This window comes from Maniola jurtina, chromosome 15, assembly GCF_905333055.1.
Source record: "Maniola jurtina chromosome 15, ilManJurt1.1, whole genome shotgun sequence".
Taxonomy (NCBI): domain Eukaryota; kingdom Metazoa; phylum Arthropoda; class Insecta; order Lepidoptera; family Nymphalidae; genus Maniola; species Maniola jurtina.
This window is the reverse complement of record NC_060043.1, coordinates 4,298,709-4,319,356: the sequence shown is the minus strand read 5'-3', so window position 1 is coordinate 4,319,356 and position 20,648 is coordinate 4,298,709. Positions and strand designations below refer to the sequence as shown.

The 20,648-nt window shown below is 36.6% G+C and overlaps 3 protein-coding genes across 5 annotated transcripts; 2 read left to right on the top strand and 1 right to left on the bottom strand.

Annotated features, from left to right (window-relative positions):
* Positions 1-443: 443 nt before the first annotated feature.
* On the top strand, positions 444-6,092 carry LOC123872380 (prostaglandin reductase 1-like). 2 transcript variants are annotated; one of them, XM_045916615.1, is made up of 9 exons: positions 470-488; positions 579-634; positions 818-1,010; positions 1,686-1,788; positions 2,937-3,119; positions 4,019-4,137; positions 4,716-4,870; positions 5,145-5,250; positions 5,838-6,092. In XM_045916615.1, the coding sequence occupies exons 3-9, from the start codon at positions 851-853 to the stop codon at positions 6,068-6,070; spliced, it is 1,059 nt and encodes a 352-aa protein (XP_045772571.1). In that variant the 5' UTR covers positions 470-488; positions 579-634; positions 818-850; the 3' UTR covers positions 6,071-6,092. The 2 variants fall into 2 exon arrangements, with proteins under 2 accessions (XP_045772570.1, XP_045772571.1); XM_045916614.1 differs by having other exon boundaries at positions 444-699.
* A 358-nt stretch (positions 6,093-6,450) lies between these two features.
* On the top strand, positions 6,451-8,649 carry LOC123872382 (methylated-DNA--protein-cysteine methyltransferase, inducible). Of its 2 annotated transcripts, XM_045916617.1 has the most exons (3): positions 6,451-7,291; positions 7,989-8,252; positions 8,632-8,649. In XM_045916617.1, exons 1-2 carry the CDS (start codon positions 6,974-6,976, stop codon positions 8,229-8,231), a joined length of 561 nt encoding a protein of 186 aa, XP_045772573.1. In that variant the 5' UTR covers positions 6,451-6,973; the 3' UTR covers positions 8,232-8,252; positions 8,632-8,649. The 2 variants fall into 2 exon arrangements, with proteins under 2 accessions (XP_045772573.1, XP_045772572.1); XM_045916616.1 differs by lacking the exon at positions 8,632-8,649 and having other exon boundaries at positions 7,989-8,563.
* A 437-nt stretch (positions 8,650-9,086) lies between these two features.
* Positions 9,087-17,700, bottom strand: LOC123872367 (ATP-dependent translocase ABCB1-like). Its single transcript, XM_045916593.1, has 19 exons — positions 17,514-17,700; positions 16,560-16,731; positions 15,518-15,648; positions 14,887-15,111; positions 14,054-14,179; positions 13,037-13,240; positions 12,716-12,886; positions 12,398-12,584; positions 12,214-12,296; positions 11,977-12,135; positions 11,743-11,847; positions 11,505-11,666; positions 11,165-11,368; positions 10,817-11,058; positions 10,547-10,706; positions 10,270-10,464; positions 9,973-10,179; positions 9,678-9,824; positions 9,087-9,472 (listed from the first exon to the last, which is right to left on the bottom strand). The coding sequence occupies exons 1-19, from the start codon at positions 17,598-17,600 to the stop codon at positions 9,278-9,280; spliced, it is 3,162 nt and encodes a 1,053-aa protein (XP_045772549.1). The 5' UTR covers positions 17,601-17,700; the 3' UTR covers positions 9,087-9,277.
* Between the last annotated feature and the right edge of the window lie 2,948 nt (positions 17,701-20,648).

The following is a 20,648-nucleotide window of genomic DNA, read 5'->3' as shown; positions in this document are numbered from 1 at the left end:
ATATCAAGTGGGGTATTTTAAGAAACGGCTTTATCTGTACACTGTAAAGAAGATATTTATTTATTTTTATACATAATAGTTTTCGATTTATCGTGCAAAATGTCGGGAAAAATACCCAAGTACGGAACCCTCGCGCGAGTCTGATTCGTACTTGGCCGGTTTTTCAAATTAATTTATTAATATCAAGCCGATCGCGACTTGGGGCAGGGTTGGGGCAGGGAATCCATCCGTCTGTCGACGATGGACGATTCAATTCAACGCGGGGAAGTATGCGAGGTTTCATGAGATTTCTTATACAGAATTCTAAAATTATTTTCGTTTGTCTCGTTCGAGGCGTTCGGCTCGGATAAGTGTGCGTTCATTTATACTGACTTATTATAATATACTCTCCGGACCGTCTGTCACCGGCACCGGTTATTCGTAAGCGCCATGTAACCGCACTCACAATAGTGTTGTCGATATTATTCGCTCGGAACAACGTGCATAAAGTAATTTATTACACTTAGATACAAACTTAATAAAAATTGTTCAAAGTTTCATTGATTTGAATTTTTGTTTTTAAATTTTTTTCGGTGTAGCGGCGAGCCTGAGTGCGGTAACCACAGAGTACTTTGTAAATACAGGAAAATCGTAGGTAATTATTTAGTTATTTACTTTAGGTAGGTAGGTACCTTGATTTGCCTTGAACTTATCATTTCGGTAAGTAGCGGTAAGTAGGTATCTAAATAAAAAGATAAAAAAAAAAGATAACAATCTGTATTTACCAATGAATATCTACTGTCATCTACTATTTAACGGAATAAAATTATTCTTAAAGTTTTAGGTTATCCTAAGTATAACAATTGTAAAAATGGCCTTTTCTCCCAACTTGGCAATAAGACGGTTATATTCAGATGTTTCAAAAAAAGTACGCTCCCAAAAGTATGTCCTCACCAAATATTTTCAAGGAGAACCCAAAAAAAGCGATTTCAAAATAGTTGAAGAAGAACTTCCCGAATTAAAGGATGGCGGTAAATATGAATTTGTTTTTACTTTTTAAAATTCCTTCAAAAAAAATTCAAAATGTTTTTATTCAATTAAACTTTTACAAGTGCTTTTGAATCAAAGAGATATGTTTTGGAAAAGTACTTACCTATTTAAATTCAGCGATTTAATATTATAAGTCTTTGAGTAGGCACCTTACCTCTACTTAAATAATTGTTTTTTTTTTTTACTTGTCTTTACCATAATCATAATTATGTACTTATTAATTATTTTACGTTTAGGATGTTTGCGAATGTTTATTTTATATTCCTATACGTGGGTAACAGGAAAGTAAAGGGGATGTTCGATAAATCGAAAGTTTTATAGGGTTGTCACTTAGGTTTTATACCGATTTAAAAAAAAATAAAAAACACATTTTTTACATAAGTATATTATACAAACGAGATTTATTTCTAATACGATTGTGATCAAAAACTATGACTAAAAAATGTACTTAATCATGACGGTAAAGTGGTTTTTTTTCTTAGTAGGTACGTAAGCACCTAACTCTACCTCATCTCTACCTATTCGTTTTTCGTTAATTGTAGGTAGGTTTTCGTGTCATGTTATGCAATAAAATGAAAAACTTTGTAAAAGTTTTGTTATTTAAGTTGTTATGAAACTTAACTTATTATGAAAAATCTTACCTATTTACTTTTCAGAAATTTTAACTGAAGCTGAGTACCTTAGTGTGGATCCATATATGAGAGCCTATATGATAGCATACAAATTACCTACAGATATGATAGGTGGACAAGTTGCAAAGTATGTTATGAAATTGCCAATATAACAGCGAAATATTTATCTAGTTTTGTAATGTAACGAAATATTCGAAACGTTTGAATTACCCTAAATAATATATAAGTCGAGGCTGCTTGTACATTGATGAATTAATGACGAAGTTGCATGTAAGCTACTGGCTGAGGTTTCAGTTGCCCTATCTGAAAGGACTTAAGCTGAAAACAAATTATCGGACGCGGCTGACGGACGCGACTGACAGCCGCGACTGTGAAGTGTGCACAGTCTTTTGAGACGCGGCTTGCAGACGCGTTCCAATGCTTATTCCACAAAGAACTGTACACGAAGAAACATGTCGAGTAGTGAAAGTGAGGACGATTTTAGCGGCGGCTGCTATATGTTGTCCACCCAGAAAGAAAATAAAAAATTGGTTGTCTGTAAAGTCGGTTTACTGACGATAGTTGAACGTGACAACAAAAGCCGATTGTGCTTCTTTGTCGCTCGTTCCGCGCTCTCGCTTGCACTTCAAGCCTTACATGGAACGCCTCAGAGCGAGGTAACGCCGCATGAGTCATGTTTTTTCGTGCGTGCAGCCGGCTCTATCGAATTATAAGACGTTGTCACGTCAAAAGAAACTGCGAACACACTCTAAAATTCGTTCGTCTATTTTTACGTACGTACATACGTGCAAGCTCTCGCGTAGTCCGCGTCTTTCTGACGAATGGACGTGTCCCGCACCCCGTGCATACCATCATTACCATCCGCGGACGTTTTCGGCTGACAAAAACATCCAGCGCGCCAGATCTCTGTCGGACGTCCGAAAGCTTGAAGGTCGGCCCAAGGTTACGTCCACGACTTACATCCGATAGTTTGAACAGCTCAGTGTACATTCATTATCTAGATATCTATAAGTCACGGCTGTCAGTCGCGTCCGTCAGCCGCATCCGATAATTTGTTTTCAGCTTTACTGCTGAATTTTTGCCAGCTCTTTTCAGTAGTCCCAGGCGTAATCCTAACTTAGGAGACACTAGCTGTTGTCCTATATGAAAAAAATGTTTTTTTAGGGTAGCTAGGTATTCCACTTACCTAAGTAGGTACCTACCTAATATGGTTAACCTAAGAAGTTGATATGATAATATTATGATGGCCTTTAAATCATAAAATATTTATTTCAGAGTAATCGAAAGCAAAAATAAGAACATTCCAGTAGGAACGTATGTGTGTGGTTCTTTTGGCTGGCGCACGCATACAATAACAAGTGGTCAAGTTAATAACACTTTTGACTTGCCTATAACCGTCCTGCCTGACTTAAGTCCATATCCTGTTTCTTTAGCGCTTGGTCTACTTGGTATGCCAGGGTGAGTTATTAATTTTTTGGGTTCCGTAGCTCAAAAGGTAAAAAGGAACCTTTATGGATCACTTTGTTATCTGCTGTCTGTCTATCAATGCTCTTTTTCTCAGGAGAAATCAAAGAAAAAATATTAATTTATTGAGTTTAAGCATGGTCCTTTGGAGCAGTAAAAAAATCAAGCATCTAAGTCAACGGAATCAAACTTGCAGATAAATCGAAACCTATGTGGTACTACCCGTCGAGCTACAATCACGAAAGGCAAGAAGCAAGATCTCACAGTACAAGTAACTATAGGGCAAAGGCTGAAAATCGTTAATTTGCAGTTATATGACACAAAAAAATCTTTTTTTGCGATTACAAACATATATTTCCAGTTGGAGATAATGCTACGGAAAATAAGAATTCTCGGTAAATGACTCTGAAGCTGTACCAGACCCGTAGCTAGGGTGGCATTGAGGGGGAATGCCACACCCCAAAATGCCAATGCCCTACCTTATAAGTACCATCTATTAATTTATGCTAAGTAAACTGTTTGTTCATAGTATAGATATGATGAAAAAAAAATACTAAGTCTAGTGTAGCTACGTCTACACAGTTCCGAATCAACCGCGGTTTATCATAATCAACTAGAAACGTTTTGCATCTGCCTGCTGTGTATGTAATCAAATAATGATTAATTAAATAAGAGTGGGAGTATTATCGAGATTTTACACCATCAGTAACTTCGGTACTTACTTAACTGTGTAATGTAAAAGTTACTTTGATAAATTTACTGGATGGATTTATTCATAACGTCTGTCTGAACAACCACTTCAATTTTCAACGATCATTTTTTTTATTGGTTTAACAACACTAAACAATTTTGGAAGACTCAATTGACTCAATTTAAAAGAATATTTATTTCAGAAATACTGCATACTTTGGCTTGAAAGAGATATGTCAACCAAAGCAAGGAGAGACTATTGTAATAACAGGTGCAGCTGGCGCCGTTGGCTCTCACGTTGGTCAAATTGGTAAAATTTTAGGTTCGTAATGAAGAGTCTTAATTGTTACCAGCAAGTGAAATTATTAAATCCCCATCCCTAACGTCTTTTAGATCCTACCTAACATGTATTATTATCTACAGTTTACACCTTCCACAACACACAGGAAGTCAGTTTCATACCTCCAAGATGAATGTAATAACAAAATATAAAATTATTATGAATAATATTTCTACGTGTATGTATTTATATATTACTCAAGTGATGACTACGATTTCATTCACAATTCAATTCTTTCAGCATGGATTAGGTTTTTACAAAAATCCCGTGGAAACTCTTTGATTTTCTTAGGCAAAAAGTAGTCTGTCTATCTCAGTCGAGGATATTTTTATATATCATTGATCTCAGTACTTTTCATTAAATTCATTTAACAGATGGACTGTGAAAAGCTAGCAGACCGACAAACACTTTCACTTTTACAATATTAGTATAGATTTCCTTATTTAATGATATCATGATTCATGGTGTTCATTTACATGTAAAAACAGTCGAATAACAACAACATTTTTTATATTTAAGGAAAAATATCTTTTAAATTATAACAAATAATTATTTTTCAGGTTGTCGAGTAGTAGGATTTGCTGGTACTGATGCGAAATGCGAATATTTAGAAAAGGAACTAGGTTTCGATCGTGCTTTTAACTACAAAACGTGTAATATTAGAGCTGCCCTCAAAGATGGTGCTCCGAACCGAGTCGATTGTTATTTCGACAATGTATGTAATTAACCGACTTTACCTAACATATTGCTTCTATTCATTACTAACTAGCTGATGCTTGCAATTTGGTCCTCGTGGATTTAGGTTTTAAAAATTCCCCTAGAGACTCTGTGAAATGTGACAGACAGACACACTTTCGCATTTATAATATTATAAGTATGTAGCTATAATATGGACGCCGAGTACAATATCGACTAAAAGGTACTTACTTTCACAAGATTGTATACCTACCATACAATGAAATTAGGTAAGTATTTTTTTTTGTTTTTAGGTGGGAGGCGAGATCAGTTCAACAATAATGTCTTACATGAATAAATATGGAAGAATCGCTGTTTGTGGCTCTATATCATCTTACAATGATACGACACCTCCTAAAGGTAAAATCGATAATTTCCACTTACGTAAAAATCTGTTAAAAAATCTGCTAAGTACCTACAATTAGTACAAAGTTACAGCATGTACCTACCCTATACCAAATTTTATGACTTATTAATGACTTCGGGTGACAACCCTAGCAGGTGCAACTATGGTGATTGATGTGCTAATAAAACAATATTTTTAAGTTTTAGAGTTCCATACCCAAAGGCTACTGTTAAGCCTCGCCGTCCGTCCATCCGTTCATCTGTCCGTCCGTCTGTTTATCTGTCTGTCAGTAGCCAGTATCTCGTGAACCGTAATAGGTAGAGATTTGAAATTTTCACAGAATGTGTATGCCGTTTTAAGGTGCCCACGCATTATAACTGAACTGCGCGTACCGCGTAGCGCGTCACTGCCGCGCGTCGCGGCTGGAGAGAATATCGTGCGGGGCGCTGCCGCGACGCGCAGTTCAGCTGCAGTTCAGATCGAGTGCGTGGGCATCTTTAACAACAAATAATTTGAAAACAGCTGCCATGAAAAAAAGTGTTATTTCTTTTACGATGGTACTAAACCCACCTGATCGATTTTTATTCAATGTTTGTTTCAGTTACGATTGTGCAGCCGGCAATAGTTTTCAAGGAACTTAAAATGGAAGGGTTTGTAGTAAACCGATGGACTGATCGCTGGCAAGAGGGGATCGATATGAATTTGAAATGGTTAAAAGAAGGGAAACTAAAGTATCATGAAAAAGTTTACCACGGTTTTGACAATATGGTCGATGCGTTGGTAGGGATTTTGAGAGGGGAGAATACTGGAAAGGCAGTGGTTAAAGTTAAATAAAGCTATTTTTCGTGTACAAATAAAAACAATTATTTTGGTACTACATATTTACATGTTGATTATTAAGGATACCTACCTATAGGGCTTCAATGGAAAATTGACTATAATCCTTTATTCCTGTCGTAACTCTATGATAGATAAAGTACCGAAACCTGACCATGCCTAAACTAAGCGACAGATTTATAAATCGTAAAAAAAAAATATGTAAATAGAAGTAATTCTGGCCGTGCGTGTGTCGGCGGGCGCCGGCACAGACGGGGTCCATAGTTGTATAGTTTAACTAACTTGTTACAAATAACTACAAACTTGACATTGGCTAATCTTTGTAAAGCCAGACGAGAGAAAAAAAATAAAAAATAAAAAGTAATTCTATGAAAAAAAAAATTAACCAGACGGGGTCGATTCAAAAATCGAGGCACCAAAAATTTTAAATTTTGGCGCGTCTTAGCCATAGAGTACTAATTCAACCCTACTTTCCTGTCTCTTGACAACGACATTCGACAGAACACACTATGATTGTATCGTGTAGATCCACCATTTCAATCTTTTTGTTCTAGTGGAGTGAAGTGAATGAACCCTATTTATCTAGGGGTGTTTATATACTCTTTGCTAGGGTCGAGGTCGAAGAATGAATGGTCGGTGATTTCAAACCCGAGTTTCGAAACGTTTGGTTGAACCTTGAATTACCGTTGAATTTTGAAAATTATACATTAGTCTGCTAGTCTTCTCTTCAAGGGAGAAATGCATATCAACATAAAATATATAATAAATATATCAAAGACGTTCCTATTGTGAATACTGCTGTGCCGGCTGTGCCTATGTTATTTTTCTAACCAAAACCATTATCCACACTAAGAGTTGTAAATAGATCGTAGGTATAAAGTTGTAATTAAATTAACAATAATGAATCTCTCAGAAACTTTGAAAAAGCATTCAAAAGACGGCGACGCAGACAAGTTAGTTTACGTCTATACTTTTAAATGTCCAGTTGGTAATATTATTGCTGGTGCTGATCAAGATTTCTTATACTTTGTGTGCTTTGAAGACTCGAAAAACATTGACAAAATTTTCAAAACAGTCTCAGAGAAGTTCTCATGTGAATTTATTGAAGGGAGAAATAAAATTTTGAAAATGTTGGAGAATGAGATACAGGGATACTTTGATGGTAAACTAAAAAAATTCACTGTACCTATCAAGACATTTGGTTCCGAGTTTCAAAAAGTAAGTGTTTGTTATTTAACATAGACATAGTTCCCAGTTATCTACAAATTGTAAAATCGGTCTGTCTGTTTAAAGTGCTAATCTCATAAACTAGGTACCTACTTAATGAACATGAATATTTTTTACTCCTATAATTACTTTTCCTGTTGCCACTATACAATTTTACTAGAATAGATACAAACTCATGGTTAAGATTTCTGAATCTAAATTACTTATTCTTTATTGTTGCTATTAGGGCTGAGTATAGTATAGTAATGTAACAGTGTTTATATTGCTATATTTTAAACTATTTTAGTTTCACTATGTGATCAAATCAAAAATGAAGAGGTCCATATGAGAACCACAGTAACCGTCATCGCTCAGGGGTTAACAGAGCTGAAGTGGCAAGAGGCAAGGCACATAGTTCGATAAACCGATAGACGTTAGGGTCCCAAGGTGCTGGAATTGGGACCTCGTATGGAAAGTGCAGCATTATACTCCCTCTAGGTGGATCGCAAACAAGTAGCAGGGAGCTATTGTATTCAGGTGGTGCAAGACTGTCCATGTGGAAGTCCTTACAAGAAACCTATGTCCAGCAGTGGGCATCTATCTGTTGACGATGATGGTGATAGTGAAATTATTTAAGACCTAAAATAATAAAACACTAACTAATTCAGTAACTAACTGACACACACTAGTAAAGCTAATATCATTGTAGGAGGTGTGGGATAAACTCATGGAAATACCATATGGGACTACACAGACTTATGGTACCCTTGCTCAGGAAATGGGCCGGCCTGCAAGTCATTCAAGAGCTGTTGGTGCAGCGTGCGGGGCCAATGCACACCTCTTAGTAATACCGTGCCATAGATTGGTTGCCACTGGATCAAAGGGTGGCTTCAGTAGTGGTGTGGATCGTAAGGAGTGGTTACTAAAGCATGAGAAAGAGTTTGCCTCGTAATAAAAACATTTGACCCATACCTTGCCAAGTGTCTCGATAAAGCAGGTCAGGTTTTCGGTTGTGTGTGTGTTTGGCCAAATTAGATGGTGTCTTGCATAGAGTAGGACATTTGAGTAAGCGGGTAGTAGTAAGTATAAGTAATGAATGATTATTGAAAAAGAAGGCTAATTAATCTTTAGAATTGAAGCAGATTTTATGGTCAATGATAAAAGCCTTGTTTTACTTTGTTGGGAAAAAATGTGCTGTGTTATACTAAGACTAAAATAATCTTGTCCAGCCTATTAACCCAAATGTCCGGCTAAATTGACTGGTCTGTCTGATTTTTTTTATTTTAAGACTTCTACTCTTATACTACTATACTTGAGATTTTAGACCTGGCAACCCTACCCGGGTTGCCAGGTCTAAAATCTCAAGTATAGTTAGTTACAGTGAGAAGATTGCTATGCCTAAGTATATATAAATGACTAAAGAAAGTGTGTTTGTTTGTGACTGTTATGAGTAATTATTATTAATAAATAGTATTGGTCTTTTGGTATAGTTATCTCTGTCATGATAGTACAAAATATTGTAAGTATTTTAGTAATTAACTATGTCTAAGTTTTTTGTTCTATTTTCTGATTTCTTGATTTATTATTATTAAAACATATTTTTATTGATCAATATGTATTTATTATCATTCTCAGGTGGTTCTTTTGTACTATTCATAAATAATAAATAAATAGTTATTTAACTAAGTAGGTAACTAATGTTTCTTAGTACAACATTATAAACAGGTAATATACAAAAATATAAAATATTTAAGTAATTACCTAGATAACTTAATTACTTACAATTAAAGAAAGAAAAAATATAATTCAAGTCTGTAAAATTCGTCTAATAGTACAAGTAGTTACATTTATAGTAGCACCTAAATAAATGATTAGTAGAATTATATAAAAATCACATGGTTTCTGTTAATAAAACAGTATTTACTCTAGAAATGAAGACTAAATTAACACAACACTAATTACAATAATTAATTAAATAAACAATTAAACTAAAATTTACTAAGCGTAGCCACGTCTATTTAGGTTGTAATAGAGTCCTTTTAATTGCATGAGTTGCGCGTGCGTGCCGCGCTCCGCCACGCGCCCGTTGCTGAGCACGCAGATCGCGTCCGCGTCGCGCACCGTGCTCAGGCGGTGCGCGATCATCACGCACGTGCGCCCCGCCTTCGCCGCGTCCAGTGCTTCTTGGACCACCTACAGATATCAATTGCGTACGAGTACGACTTTTAATACCTATCTAATTTCACGTAATTTGAAAACTACCGTCAAGTTGCGAGAAAGAACCAGACTCAGCTATATATTTTGTCTGTGGCTATATTAAGTCATTATTGGTCATGAATTCTATTGAAAAAGCAAGGGAATTATTGAATGAATGTTAATTTAGTAAAATAATTCCTACCTTTTCACTTTCTGTATCCAATGCGCTTGTAGCTTCGTCGAGGAGGAGCATATTAGGTGTTCTTATCAGTGCTCTTGCTATGGCCACTCTTTGTTTTTGACCTCCAGATAGTTGTGTTCCTTTAGAGCCAATGTTAGTGTCATAGCCCTGAAAAAATGATTAGTTTATCTATTCTACAAGTCAATGAAAAACGTGCAGGCTGGAATAGATATACATTCCCTATAAAAATCCCTTAAAAATATCAGATAAAAAAAAGAATTCGTGCAATTTGAGATTTTGAGCTGTCATTTCTCACCATCGGTAAAGATGCAATAAAATTGTGGATGTTAGCCTGTCTGGCGGCTGCAATTATATCATCTTCAGTTGGTGTTCGCGTATTGTCTCCATAGGCTATATTTTCACCAATAGTACGGTCGAATAAAACTGGTTCTTGTTGTACGAATCCAATCGATTGCCTCATATCAACCAGGCGAAGTTTTTGTATTGGTATGCCGTTTTGAGCCTAAAAGTAACAGTTTGTTTTAAAATTAAAGAGTACATATTATCATCAGTTTTGTTTATGCACCTATGCTATTATATAAGCGTGGCCTACCACAATGCCGCTATCAGGGTCGTAGTATCTCTCCAGCAATTGGATTATAGTGCTCTTCCCGCAACCACTTGCGCCGACTAATGCAATAGTTTTTCCATTTTCTATCTCAAGGTCAAAGTTCTTGAGCACTTGTATCGTTTGTCGTGTTGGGTATTTGAACTGCACGTTTTGTAAGCTCGCTTCGCCGGTTCCTCTCTGAAAATTATGAACTTTGCGATAAAGTTTTCGCCACGTGAAGCATCCTCCAAAATCAAAATGAAATAAAAACAAATATTACAAAATTAAAAACTGCGGGTTGATACGGATCTGTGATTTTAGATTTCCTATCGAGTATCACCATGACACGTCCTGCCGCCTTGATTCCCTTTTGGAAATTGGGTGCAAACGCAAACGCTTGTGCCGCTGAAGATGACCCCATTAACAGAGTTTGGGCTGATCTGTAAAAAATAATAGTTTCAGTGGTGGTCCGGCGTAGATGCATGTTGTGCCGTTGTGCCCTATTTGCATCAATTTTAATTTCTAAATGTAGTAAATTGGAACTACTTACTTCAAAATGGTCGCATAGTCGACGTTGTCGTACACCATTAAATGTCCTCCGTAATACAACGTGGCAGCGTAAATAAAGTTAAATAACCCTCTGGAAAGACCAAATACAATTCCTCGCCAGTGTGACGCACGTTTCGCGATTTCAAGCGCTGGTAATAATTGTATGGAATAATCTTGCAAGAAAGTAGCTTCTCTGCCAAGGGATGCAACTGTGCGTACATTTGCTACAGCTTCTACCGCAATCTAAAAATCGAAATTCTGATGGGTACTCGATATATTAAAAAACTAAAAGCCGAATATTTCTTGGCTATGAAGTTTTTGGAAACTTTTGAATAAGAATTCGCCTTACTTTAGAACTTTGTTCCATTGTCTTTGCTGTTCCAAAAGATTCTGCAGTGACCATTCTTCCTTGTTTATAGAGCACAGCAGCCATTAGTGGCACGAACGCTAAAGCTACAAGTCCTAAACGCCATTCATAATACAAAGAGACTGCCAGCGAAAACGTGAAAGTGCCAAATGCTTGTAAAACAGTGCCAATTCTCTGGCCTGTTGCCTGCAAAGAAAGATATCTATAATAATGTTTACAAAATCAAGTAATAAGTCAAAATGAAATGTATTTTCTCACGAGTCACGATCGATCTCAAAGTGCCTCCTTGGCTAGTTAACTAAAGGTATTATATCTACTTTACCCCTTGAACAGCAGCTGCTTCGCCCGATAAACGAGCACATAGTGCGCCTGTTGAATTGTTTTTGTCGTCAAAAAATCCAATTTCTTGTTGTAGCAAGTTTTGAAACATCAGTTTCCGCAATCGGGCCGTAAGATATTCGCCAGCTACGCCGTACATGGATACCTTAAATAATTATTTGCAGAGTTAATATAGTTATCGTGAGTTCAATTTTAATTATACCTAATTTAATATTTTTTACCATTATAAAGTTTGTTATTCCTGAAAAAACTCCAACGCCTACAAATATTAGGGCATATTGTCGCACTTGGGCTTGCACAGCGTCTGTGTCGGGATTTGAAAGTACCTGCAATTGCAAAACTAAATAAATCAGCAAGTAGGTAAATCCTTTTAGTAAACAAACTTACTGCTTTCAGAAGATAAAAACAAATAATCCAAAGATCAAAAACAAAATAATAGGAAGTCGTAGACTTACTCCAACAAAGTCACCAAGAATGATAGCAAGGATTGGCATAGCAAAGCCACTGATCATGGAACAGATGCTAGCAGCTGTTATTGATTTCCACTCGGGCGAATTGAGTTTGACCACATCAATAAATGATGTATCTGGAATTTCTGTAATTGGTGCTGCTTCCTGTAAATTATGATGATGGTAAATAATTTACAAGCATTTTTACAATCAACTTACAACTTGTTGCAATAGTAAAATTACCTCAATAATGGGTTCAAAATGCTCGTCTTCGTCTTTTTCGCTCTGCACAGACACAGTGCGGTCTAATACATTCTTCCCTGGCTCTGTGAAATAACACGTTATTGAAAAGCAATTTAAACTTAAGCGGCACGGTAACGATAAAGAACATTAACAATAGAGATATTACATATTTATGTTAAAATACCTGTTTCGGTTAACTCTGGAGATGATTGCAGCATCACCATGTCGTAGTAGTGACCTTTTTTGTTCATTAGCTCCGTATGACTTCCAATCTCAACAACAGCCCCACTTTTGAAAACGTAGATTTTATCGACGTTTCTTATTGTTGAAAGTCTATGTGCTACAACAATGGTCGTACGTCCTTCTTGTGCCTAAAATAAAATTAGTAATTTTACTGGGTGGTTTATTTTGCAATATAAAGTAGATGATCTCACTATTGAGAGTTGCAGATTTTCCTTCTCTAAAAAAAAATGTATCTTCTACAAAAAGCCAAAAATTCTACCTTGTCGAGAGCTTTCTGTACTTTGGCTTCAGACGAGGTGTCCAAAGCACTAGTGGCCTCATCAAGCAGCAAAATTCGAGGGTTGCGTACGAGTGCCCGAGCAATAGCAATCCTTTGTTTTTGTCCTCCTGAAAGTGATGCTCCCCGTTCGCCAACCAACGTCTCATAGCCCTGAAAATCGATAATTTACCTATACATTTGCTATAATCCTTAAAGAGTGCAGAGTGCAAACCGAGAGATATTATCTATTCAGATCAAATTGTTCGTTTAATCAAATTGACGGCACATCACTAGTATTTAAAAAAAAAACATTATTTGTACCGAAGGCAGTTTCATGATGAATTCATGCGCGTTGGCCTGCCGTGCGCTCTTCTCGATGTCTTCGTCGGTCGCATCCTCACGCCCGTACCGAATGTTTTCTCGCACTGTTGTATTGAACAATACTGGCTCCTGGCCCACCACTCCGATTTGGGCGCGTAACCACCGTACTGACAACTCGCGTACATCGTTGCCGTCGATGGAAACCTGAAGTCAGGATATGATTATACATGAGACTGGCTTTATAGCAGTTAGGCAGCAGAACTACAAATCCTAAACTAGGTATCTGAGCTTGGTAAAACAGCATAGCTTTGGATACAATTTTTAGAATGAAAAAAGAATGTCCTCTATTCTCGAAGAAAAATAAAGTAGGAGTGAGTATGTTTCGGAAAATAAATTAGGCTATAGTTGATTTTGATATGTTTTTATCTGGAAAGGATTGAAGAATAAATTCTTTGTAACTAAAGGTAGGTAGTTACATAAAAATGCGCGTACCTACCTACTAAGTGTAAATGTACACTATCTAAGTACATTAGTTCTAATAAATATTCTGTAAAAGGGCACTTGTATTATTACACGATTATCGAATTTTTATATCTATCTAACTACTCGCAATCGTTATCGTAAAAGAGTATAGCGTACCTATTACCTAATGTCTGGTACAGGTAGGTAGATAGATAGTAATAATTTCGCAATAATTTGCTATCTGAAATACGACTCAAATCAAAACAGGCTTAAAAATGGTGTAATCAGGGAATGTGCGTTTCGGTTTTCGCATACAAACAAAATACTCAAATGTTAAATAAAAAAATTGCATATAAAAAGATAGAAACTCTCTACAGATAAATTACCTACCAGAATAAGATAATTAAGATTAAAAATAAAATCAAGCACAAGTTCCACTAAACAGGAAATATGAAAATATCTTTTATTATCATGAAACTATTAATTGTAAATAGTTTATCTATTGATAGACGTAAACCTTGTAAACTAAATAAAAGATTAATAAACTCGACTCACGCTGCCGTCGATAACGTCGTAGTATCTTGATAAAAGTTGTATTATTGTAGACTTTCCGCATCCAGAAGGTCCAACTAAGGCTACTGATTCTCCGCGCTGTACGCTGAGACTTACGCCTTTCAAAACCTGTTATAATAATAGTCAACATTACCATTATAGACCTAATTGGTCCATACCCCAAAGTTCGTTGCACATAAACTATTCGCAACGTGATAAAAATATTTGAATGTTGTCAGCTTTTATAAAAACTATTCTAGCTATCCTTATGACAGCATTTATATTTTGCTGAAAGTTGCGCAATAATGAAGAAAACTAATATTTTATGCAGGGAATTGAATGATAGCAACTTAACGGGCTAAAATTGGATAGACTTTTACGTTCTCCCTTGTACATTAGTCTGTGGTCTCCATTAAATGAGAGAATCCCATCAGTAGCAATTTGAGAGACTATAATTTCTAAATTGTCTCGTCTGATTTGGTGCGAGGCTACAAGCGTGGCTAGTTACCAACCTACCGGCATAGTCGTGCCGTCAAGTGATTCAGAGTTTCGGTACGATTATGCTTAGAAACTGATTGGGGTATGGCTTTAATAAAACTGCCATACCCCATAATAGTTATTATAAGTTAGCTTATTTCCATCTTAAATAGTCACCACCAAGTGACAAGGCTGATGAATAAAAAACATAGTCTAAACACAGTGTAAGTGTAGTGATACTAAAATGAATTGTAATTTCTATGCTAACCTGCATTTGAGCAAATAAATAAATGATTGATGATTGATTGATGAAAAACAGTCCTAAGTGTCATCTGTTTTTCTTCAGTCTGTAAACTCACCGGCACATCGGGTCTGGAAGGGTAATGAAACACGACGTTCCGCAGTTCAATGTTCCCGTCAATGGAAGCGGGAGTGATGCCACGGTTCAACAGGGGATTGATGAGCGGGACGTTGTCAATCAGGTTGAATATTTGCGCGCCGGCACCCCGCGCTACTCCGAAAACTTCCATTAGCGTTGACGATATACCAAAGTTGGCTGAACCCATCATTACTCCGAAGAATACCTAGAAACGGTATTACTCAGAAATTACACCGTATTTATATAGTTTTGTACATTACCAGGAGAGTGAATAGGCAACTTCTAGGCAAGCGTGCTCCATCTTAGGCTGCATCATCATTTGCTAGTGAGTCTGATTGCAGCAAAAGCGCTAGTCTATATAATTAAAAAAAAAAGGTAATATGTAACATGCATTGCAATGTGACTTGCGCGCTCCCCATGACGTTGATGGTACTATGTATGTTAGAAATCTTCCCGCAATTCTCAACTGCCACTACAACATGTCAACTCAATTAGATGTAAATAGATTAATCGGAGTCGGATTCGCAAATGATACAAATTACACACAGACAAACATAAATCTATATGTAAAATCGGCATCTAAAATTATCATACAAAATACAACAACTTACCGCAATCATAGTGTTCACGTCATATGTCTCTGGTTCTTCGACCATGAGTCTGTAGCCGAACCAGAAAGACAATGCGTACGCGCAAAAGATGCAGAAGAATAATGTTCCCATCGCCATCCCGTTGAAAAAGCCTGTAATTTATACATTAGGCATTTAGTAAGATTACGACTCCAATCCAACCCATCTAACTCGGCTGGGCAGCGTTCGGGAAACTTCGAGATGTCTTCTCGTCCAAAATTCCTACGTGCTTGAAGAACAAAGTCTTGGAACAGTGCGTGCTGGTACTTGGCAGTGATGAGAGGACACATAGACCCGAGACATGATCGCTGAGTCACTCAGAGGGCGATGGAGAGAGCTGTATTTGGAGTTTATCTGCGTGATCAAATCAGAAATGAGGAGAACCAGACTAGAGTAACCAACATAGCTCAATGGGTCCCTACAAGGAACCTATCTCCAGCAGTGGACGTCTATCGATCGATAATAATGATGATGATGATTTAGAAGCTTAAGAGTTTGTAAGGTTAATAAATCTATATATTATCTATACTCTATACTAATAAATAAAATTGGAGTGTCTGTCTGTAATTTCGAAATAACTACCGCATATTGAGGTCATATGGTTATTTGAACGATACTATACCTGAATCACACGTTTTTAAAATTTTTGTCTGTCTGTCTGTCTGTCTGTCTGTTTGAAAAGGCTAATCTTCGGAACGGCTGAACCGATTTTGACGGGATTTTCACAGACAAGTAGAGAATTGACCAGGGAGTAACATAGGCTACTTTTTTAACCGACTTTCAAAAAGGGAGTTGTGTTTTTCTACCTATGTACACCGAAATCTCCGAGATTTCTGAACCGATTTGCGTTATTTCTTTTTTAATCGATAAAGGAACTTTGCGACATTGTTTCATAAAAAATTTGGGGTCCAACTCCTCAATCCTGATGCTGCAGGGGATCTGACCAATCCACGCGGGCGAAGCTGCGGGCATCAGCTAGTAATATGAGCATCGAAATGGACGAATAAAAAAATTAATAACTCGCCTTTTTTAATATTTATACTTCTGGCCTCTGCAAGATGACCTTCGTATCTTTCTATTTCTTTTGTCTGGCCACTGAAGGCGTAAACTGTCCGAACTGCTGTCAATACTTCTTCCGCTATGGATCCAGCTTTGCCTGAAGCTACAGCCTCTTTCTTAGATAGTCGAGATGCAATCTGATTAAGAGAACTAAATTAAACCGACCAATAAAAAAATAAGCATATCTACATTATTACTGGCCAACTTGCCAGTAGGTATTACCAGTGCCCCGATTTATAGGCACTGTGCACCCCGGCAGAGTGTAGTGAAACTGAAGTCTTTCTTTATTACAACTCAAACTAACCCTAAATCCTGTTTGCCATAAAAGCGGCGGCGCGCATTTTTTCAGGCGTATCTACCTCCTTTGAGTCTCATTTTAATATCATCATTATAGGTAGGTACTAAGGTATGTGAACACAGAGCATAGTTTTAGTTCTTATCTATAAGACTCGGCTGTATGCGCTAAACCTTACAGTGCTCCGTGCAATTTTTATGAGCCAATAAATGACGAATCGATAATAATATTTAATTATAGACATTTAGTAAAGTTTAGATTAGAATGATTTTGTTGGGCTCAACGAAAATCGAATATTGGGAATACTAAAGTATAAGTAATGCCAAGGACTTCGTCTGCGATGGCGTTTGCTGGCGCGCGTGCTGTGCTTGTTTGGAGTGTTTTGTTTTTGTTAGGAGTGGCTGGTTTTTGTGTTAGTTGGTGTTTTTTGGTGGTGGAACTGACTGGGAAGCGCTCTAAAGGGGCGCCGCGCGTATGTCGGCGGGCGCCGGCGCAGACGGAGTCCATACTTGTATAAATTCAATAACTTGAAAATATCACAAACTTGACATTGGCTAATCAGAATAAAGCCAGATTTAAAGAAAAAAAAAATTAATGCCAAAGTCTAAAGTAAACAATAATTACCAATCCCGCAATTCCGACCAGCGTCAAAGTGACCGGAAATGATATAAGGCATAACAGCGCAAGTTTCCATCCCTTGACTAGCGCCATTATTATAGAACTGACAAACGATGCCTGGTAGAAAATGAATGTCGCTAATTTCTCTCCAATTCCGTCCTCCAGCTTTACGACGTCGCTATAAGAAAATATTTATGTCACTACTAGAGGATGTCCGCGGCTTCGCCCACGTGGATTTCGGTTTTTTAAAATCCCGTGTGAACTCTTTGATTTTCCGGGATAAAAAGTAGCCTATGTCCTTCCCCGGGATGTATCCCATGTCTGTACCAAATTTCATTCAAATCGGTTCAGCGGTTGGGCCGTGAAAACGTAGCAGACAGACAGACAGACAGACACACTTTCGCATTTATAATATTATAGTATGGATGGTTCGTTAGCAGATAAACCTATAGGCACACGCTATAGGTATGCACTTCTGTTATCATAAAGATCGATTTAAATGTTCTGATAAATAAATCTGCTATGATATTGTTTAAACTAAGTAGATACAAGGTAGATACTTAGGCATTTTGAAATGAGTAAAAAATATTTTTTCTATTTTTATAATGAAGCTAAAATAGAACCTATATAAATATTATATGTAGGTTAGGTACCTACCATATATTTACTATGTTGTGCTAAGTTGGTGTTTAAAAATGTGCATATCAAAATATATGTCGATGATGAACAAGTGTAAATTAAAAATTTATAACACCCCCGACAAGCGAAGGTTACAGAAATGACTAGAAAAGAGCTGATAACTTTCAAACGGCTGAACCGATTTTCTTGAATTATAGCTAAGAACACTCTCGATCAAGCCACCTTTCAGACAAAAAAAACTAAATTAAAATCGGTTCATTAGTTTAGGAGCTACGATGCCACAGACAGATACACAGATACACACGTCAAACTTAAAACACCCCTCTTTTTTGGTCGGGGGTTAAAGTCTTGTAAATTATAACTATGAAACTTGCAGTATTAAACTTTATACTAGTAGCCTAGTACTAGTAGTCTTCTAAAATAATAGCTTTAGTGATTTTTTAATGTCCTACGGTACCAAAAACAAAAGGTTGAAGTGCTTGGCCGCTGGAGTCGTAAGGCTCTACCATAACATAAAACTCGTTTAATAGATAAGTATTATGATATCTAAGTACCATTATATTTGCACACCGATAACGTTCTCTCTCACACGTGTAAAATTGGTTTCGTAAATAAGGCTTTTTAAGATAGGTATTAATATTTAGATTTCATATTAAATATACTGACTCGGTCATCTTGGAAGCGAAATCCCCGGTCTGGTGCGTATCAAAATATTCGAAGTCCTGATTTAAAGCTGCCTTCAAATATTCTTGTCGTATCCGATATACCTATGGATTGTTACAATTTTAGTAGGTATAACTTATAAGTACATAGTATAGGTAACTAATAAATACATAGTATACTTTCTATAATTAACTTTGAAAATGTCTTTAACGATTAGGTGCTAAATTTATTTCAATAAATTCATACCAAATGGATAATTATTATAATAAAGCAATACATAGAAGAACTTACCTGATTAAACGCAGAAATATTCATCAAAACAGTTGCAGCATACGAAAGAACAACAAGAACAGCACCTACTATGCTGTTATAGATTGCGAAATCTCTGACTGCTGCGAGGAAAACGTCTCCTTGGGGATCCCCAACAATAATTGATATCCCATAATTCACCATGCTTTGCAATAACGAAGAAAACAGAAGAGTATTTATGGGTGTCGTGGCTCCGCATATTAAGGAAAATACGATTGCAAGGAAAATGTAGAATTTGTCCATTCCAGTTGCGAAACGGTACTGAAAATACAATTCAATTATTATTTTAACTACTCTCTTAATTGGATATTGAGTAGATATGTAGATATAAAATAAGTCTTCGAGGATTTAAATGAACCAATCTCGTTTTTTTCTATTTTTAAATATTTTTGAGCTAAATGTAGAGCATTAAAAACAATTTATGGAATTGAAATTTGGTCGAGCATGATACCGGCATTATCTGATTTATTATTCTAAAAAGAATTTACAACTACAAGTTTTAACTAGTAGTTAGAATGAGCAACAACTCTTTAGGCCTCTTCTGGTTATTCTACTTCTTGGGCTAGTGCTACTGTCAAGCGCTAGTGATATTAACCAAGACTGACAGCTTCACTTTCGCAGCCCTGTTCAATCTCTCAAACATAGGTACTCAATCTCTACAAATATACTATTCACTTGTCTTCTAATGCAGAATAATTCTGTAGCAAAGTGCAATCCGGCTCCCGCATATTAAAGTAGAAAATCCCTGATTTTTTGACGTGACAACGTCTTATAATTCGATAGAGCCGGCTGCACGCACGAAAAATCATGACTCATGCGGCGTTACCTCGCTCTGAGGCGTTCCATGTAAGGCTTGAAGTGCAAGCGAGAGCGCGGAACGAGCGACAAAGAAGCACAATCGGCCTTTGTTGTCACGTTCAACTATCGTCAGTAAACCGACTTTACAGACAACCAATTTTTTATCTATGCTCCCTAATTTTGAATCCGTCAACTACCAACATATTATAAAACTGAATGATACTCACTAATGTGATAAACGATACGCTTGGCACTTCATCTGCCTCTGCCTCCGTCTCACTGTAAGTTAAAAACTCCACAATTTATATTTGAATGAAAAAATTATATAACGTGATGGTTCAAGAGATATCTACTGTTTTTCTTTCTTGATTGGTTATGGTAAAAAAACCGTTCAAGTGCAAGTTGGACATGCGCACCGAGGTTTCCATATTCGGGTATTTTTTCAACATTTTGCACGATAAATCAAGATAAATTATGCGTAAAAATAAATAAAAATCTGTTTTAGAATGAATAGGCAAAGCACTTTCATATGATACCCAAATTGTTATAGTTATGTTACTTTCAAAATTGAAAATATTTGTTCATGAACACATTTTCATTTTTTCATGAAGTAACCACAAATTCAGGGTTTTCGGATTTTCCCCTGTGTGCTATAAGACCTACCTACCTGCCTTTCAGGATTCTAGGTCAACGGGAAGAACCCTACAGGTTTTCTTGATAGACACGACAGAC

Bases quoted from the DNA above. Each gene is read 5' to 3' on its own strand.
- LOC123872380 (XM_045916614.1), top strand. From the start codon at position 851: ATGGCCTTTTCTCCCAACTTGGCAATAAGACGGTTATATTCAGATGTT. The intron at 4,138-4,715 runs GTTCGTAATGAA...ATTATTTTTCAG, and splicing joins TCAAATTGGTAAAATTTTAG to GTTGTCGAGTAGTAGGATTT. The intron at 5,251-5,837 runs GTAAAATCGATA...TGTTTGTTTCAG, and splicing joins TGATACGACACCTCCTAAAG to TTACGATTGTGCAGCCGGCA.
- LOC123872382 (XM_045916617.1), top strand. From the start codon at position 6,974: ATGAATCTCTCAGAAACTTTGAAAAAGCATTCAAAAGACGGCGACGCA. The intron at 7,292-7,988 runs GTAAGTGTTTGT...ATATCATTGTAG, and splicing joins TTGGTTCCGAGTTTCAAAAA to GAGGTGTGGGATAAACTCAT.
- LOC123872367 (XM_045916593.1), bottom strand. From the start codon at position 17,600: ATGGCGCTAGTCAAGGGATGGAAACTTGCGCTGTTATGCCTTATATCA. The intron at 11,667-11,742 runs GTAAAAAATATT...TAATTATTTAAG, and splicing joins GAATAACAAACTTTATAATG to GTATCCATGTACGGCGTAGC. The intron at 11,059-11,164 runs GTAAGGCGAATT...TTCGATTTTTAG, and splicing joins CAATGGAACAAAGTTCTAAA to ATTGCGGTAGAAGCTGTAGC.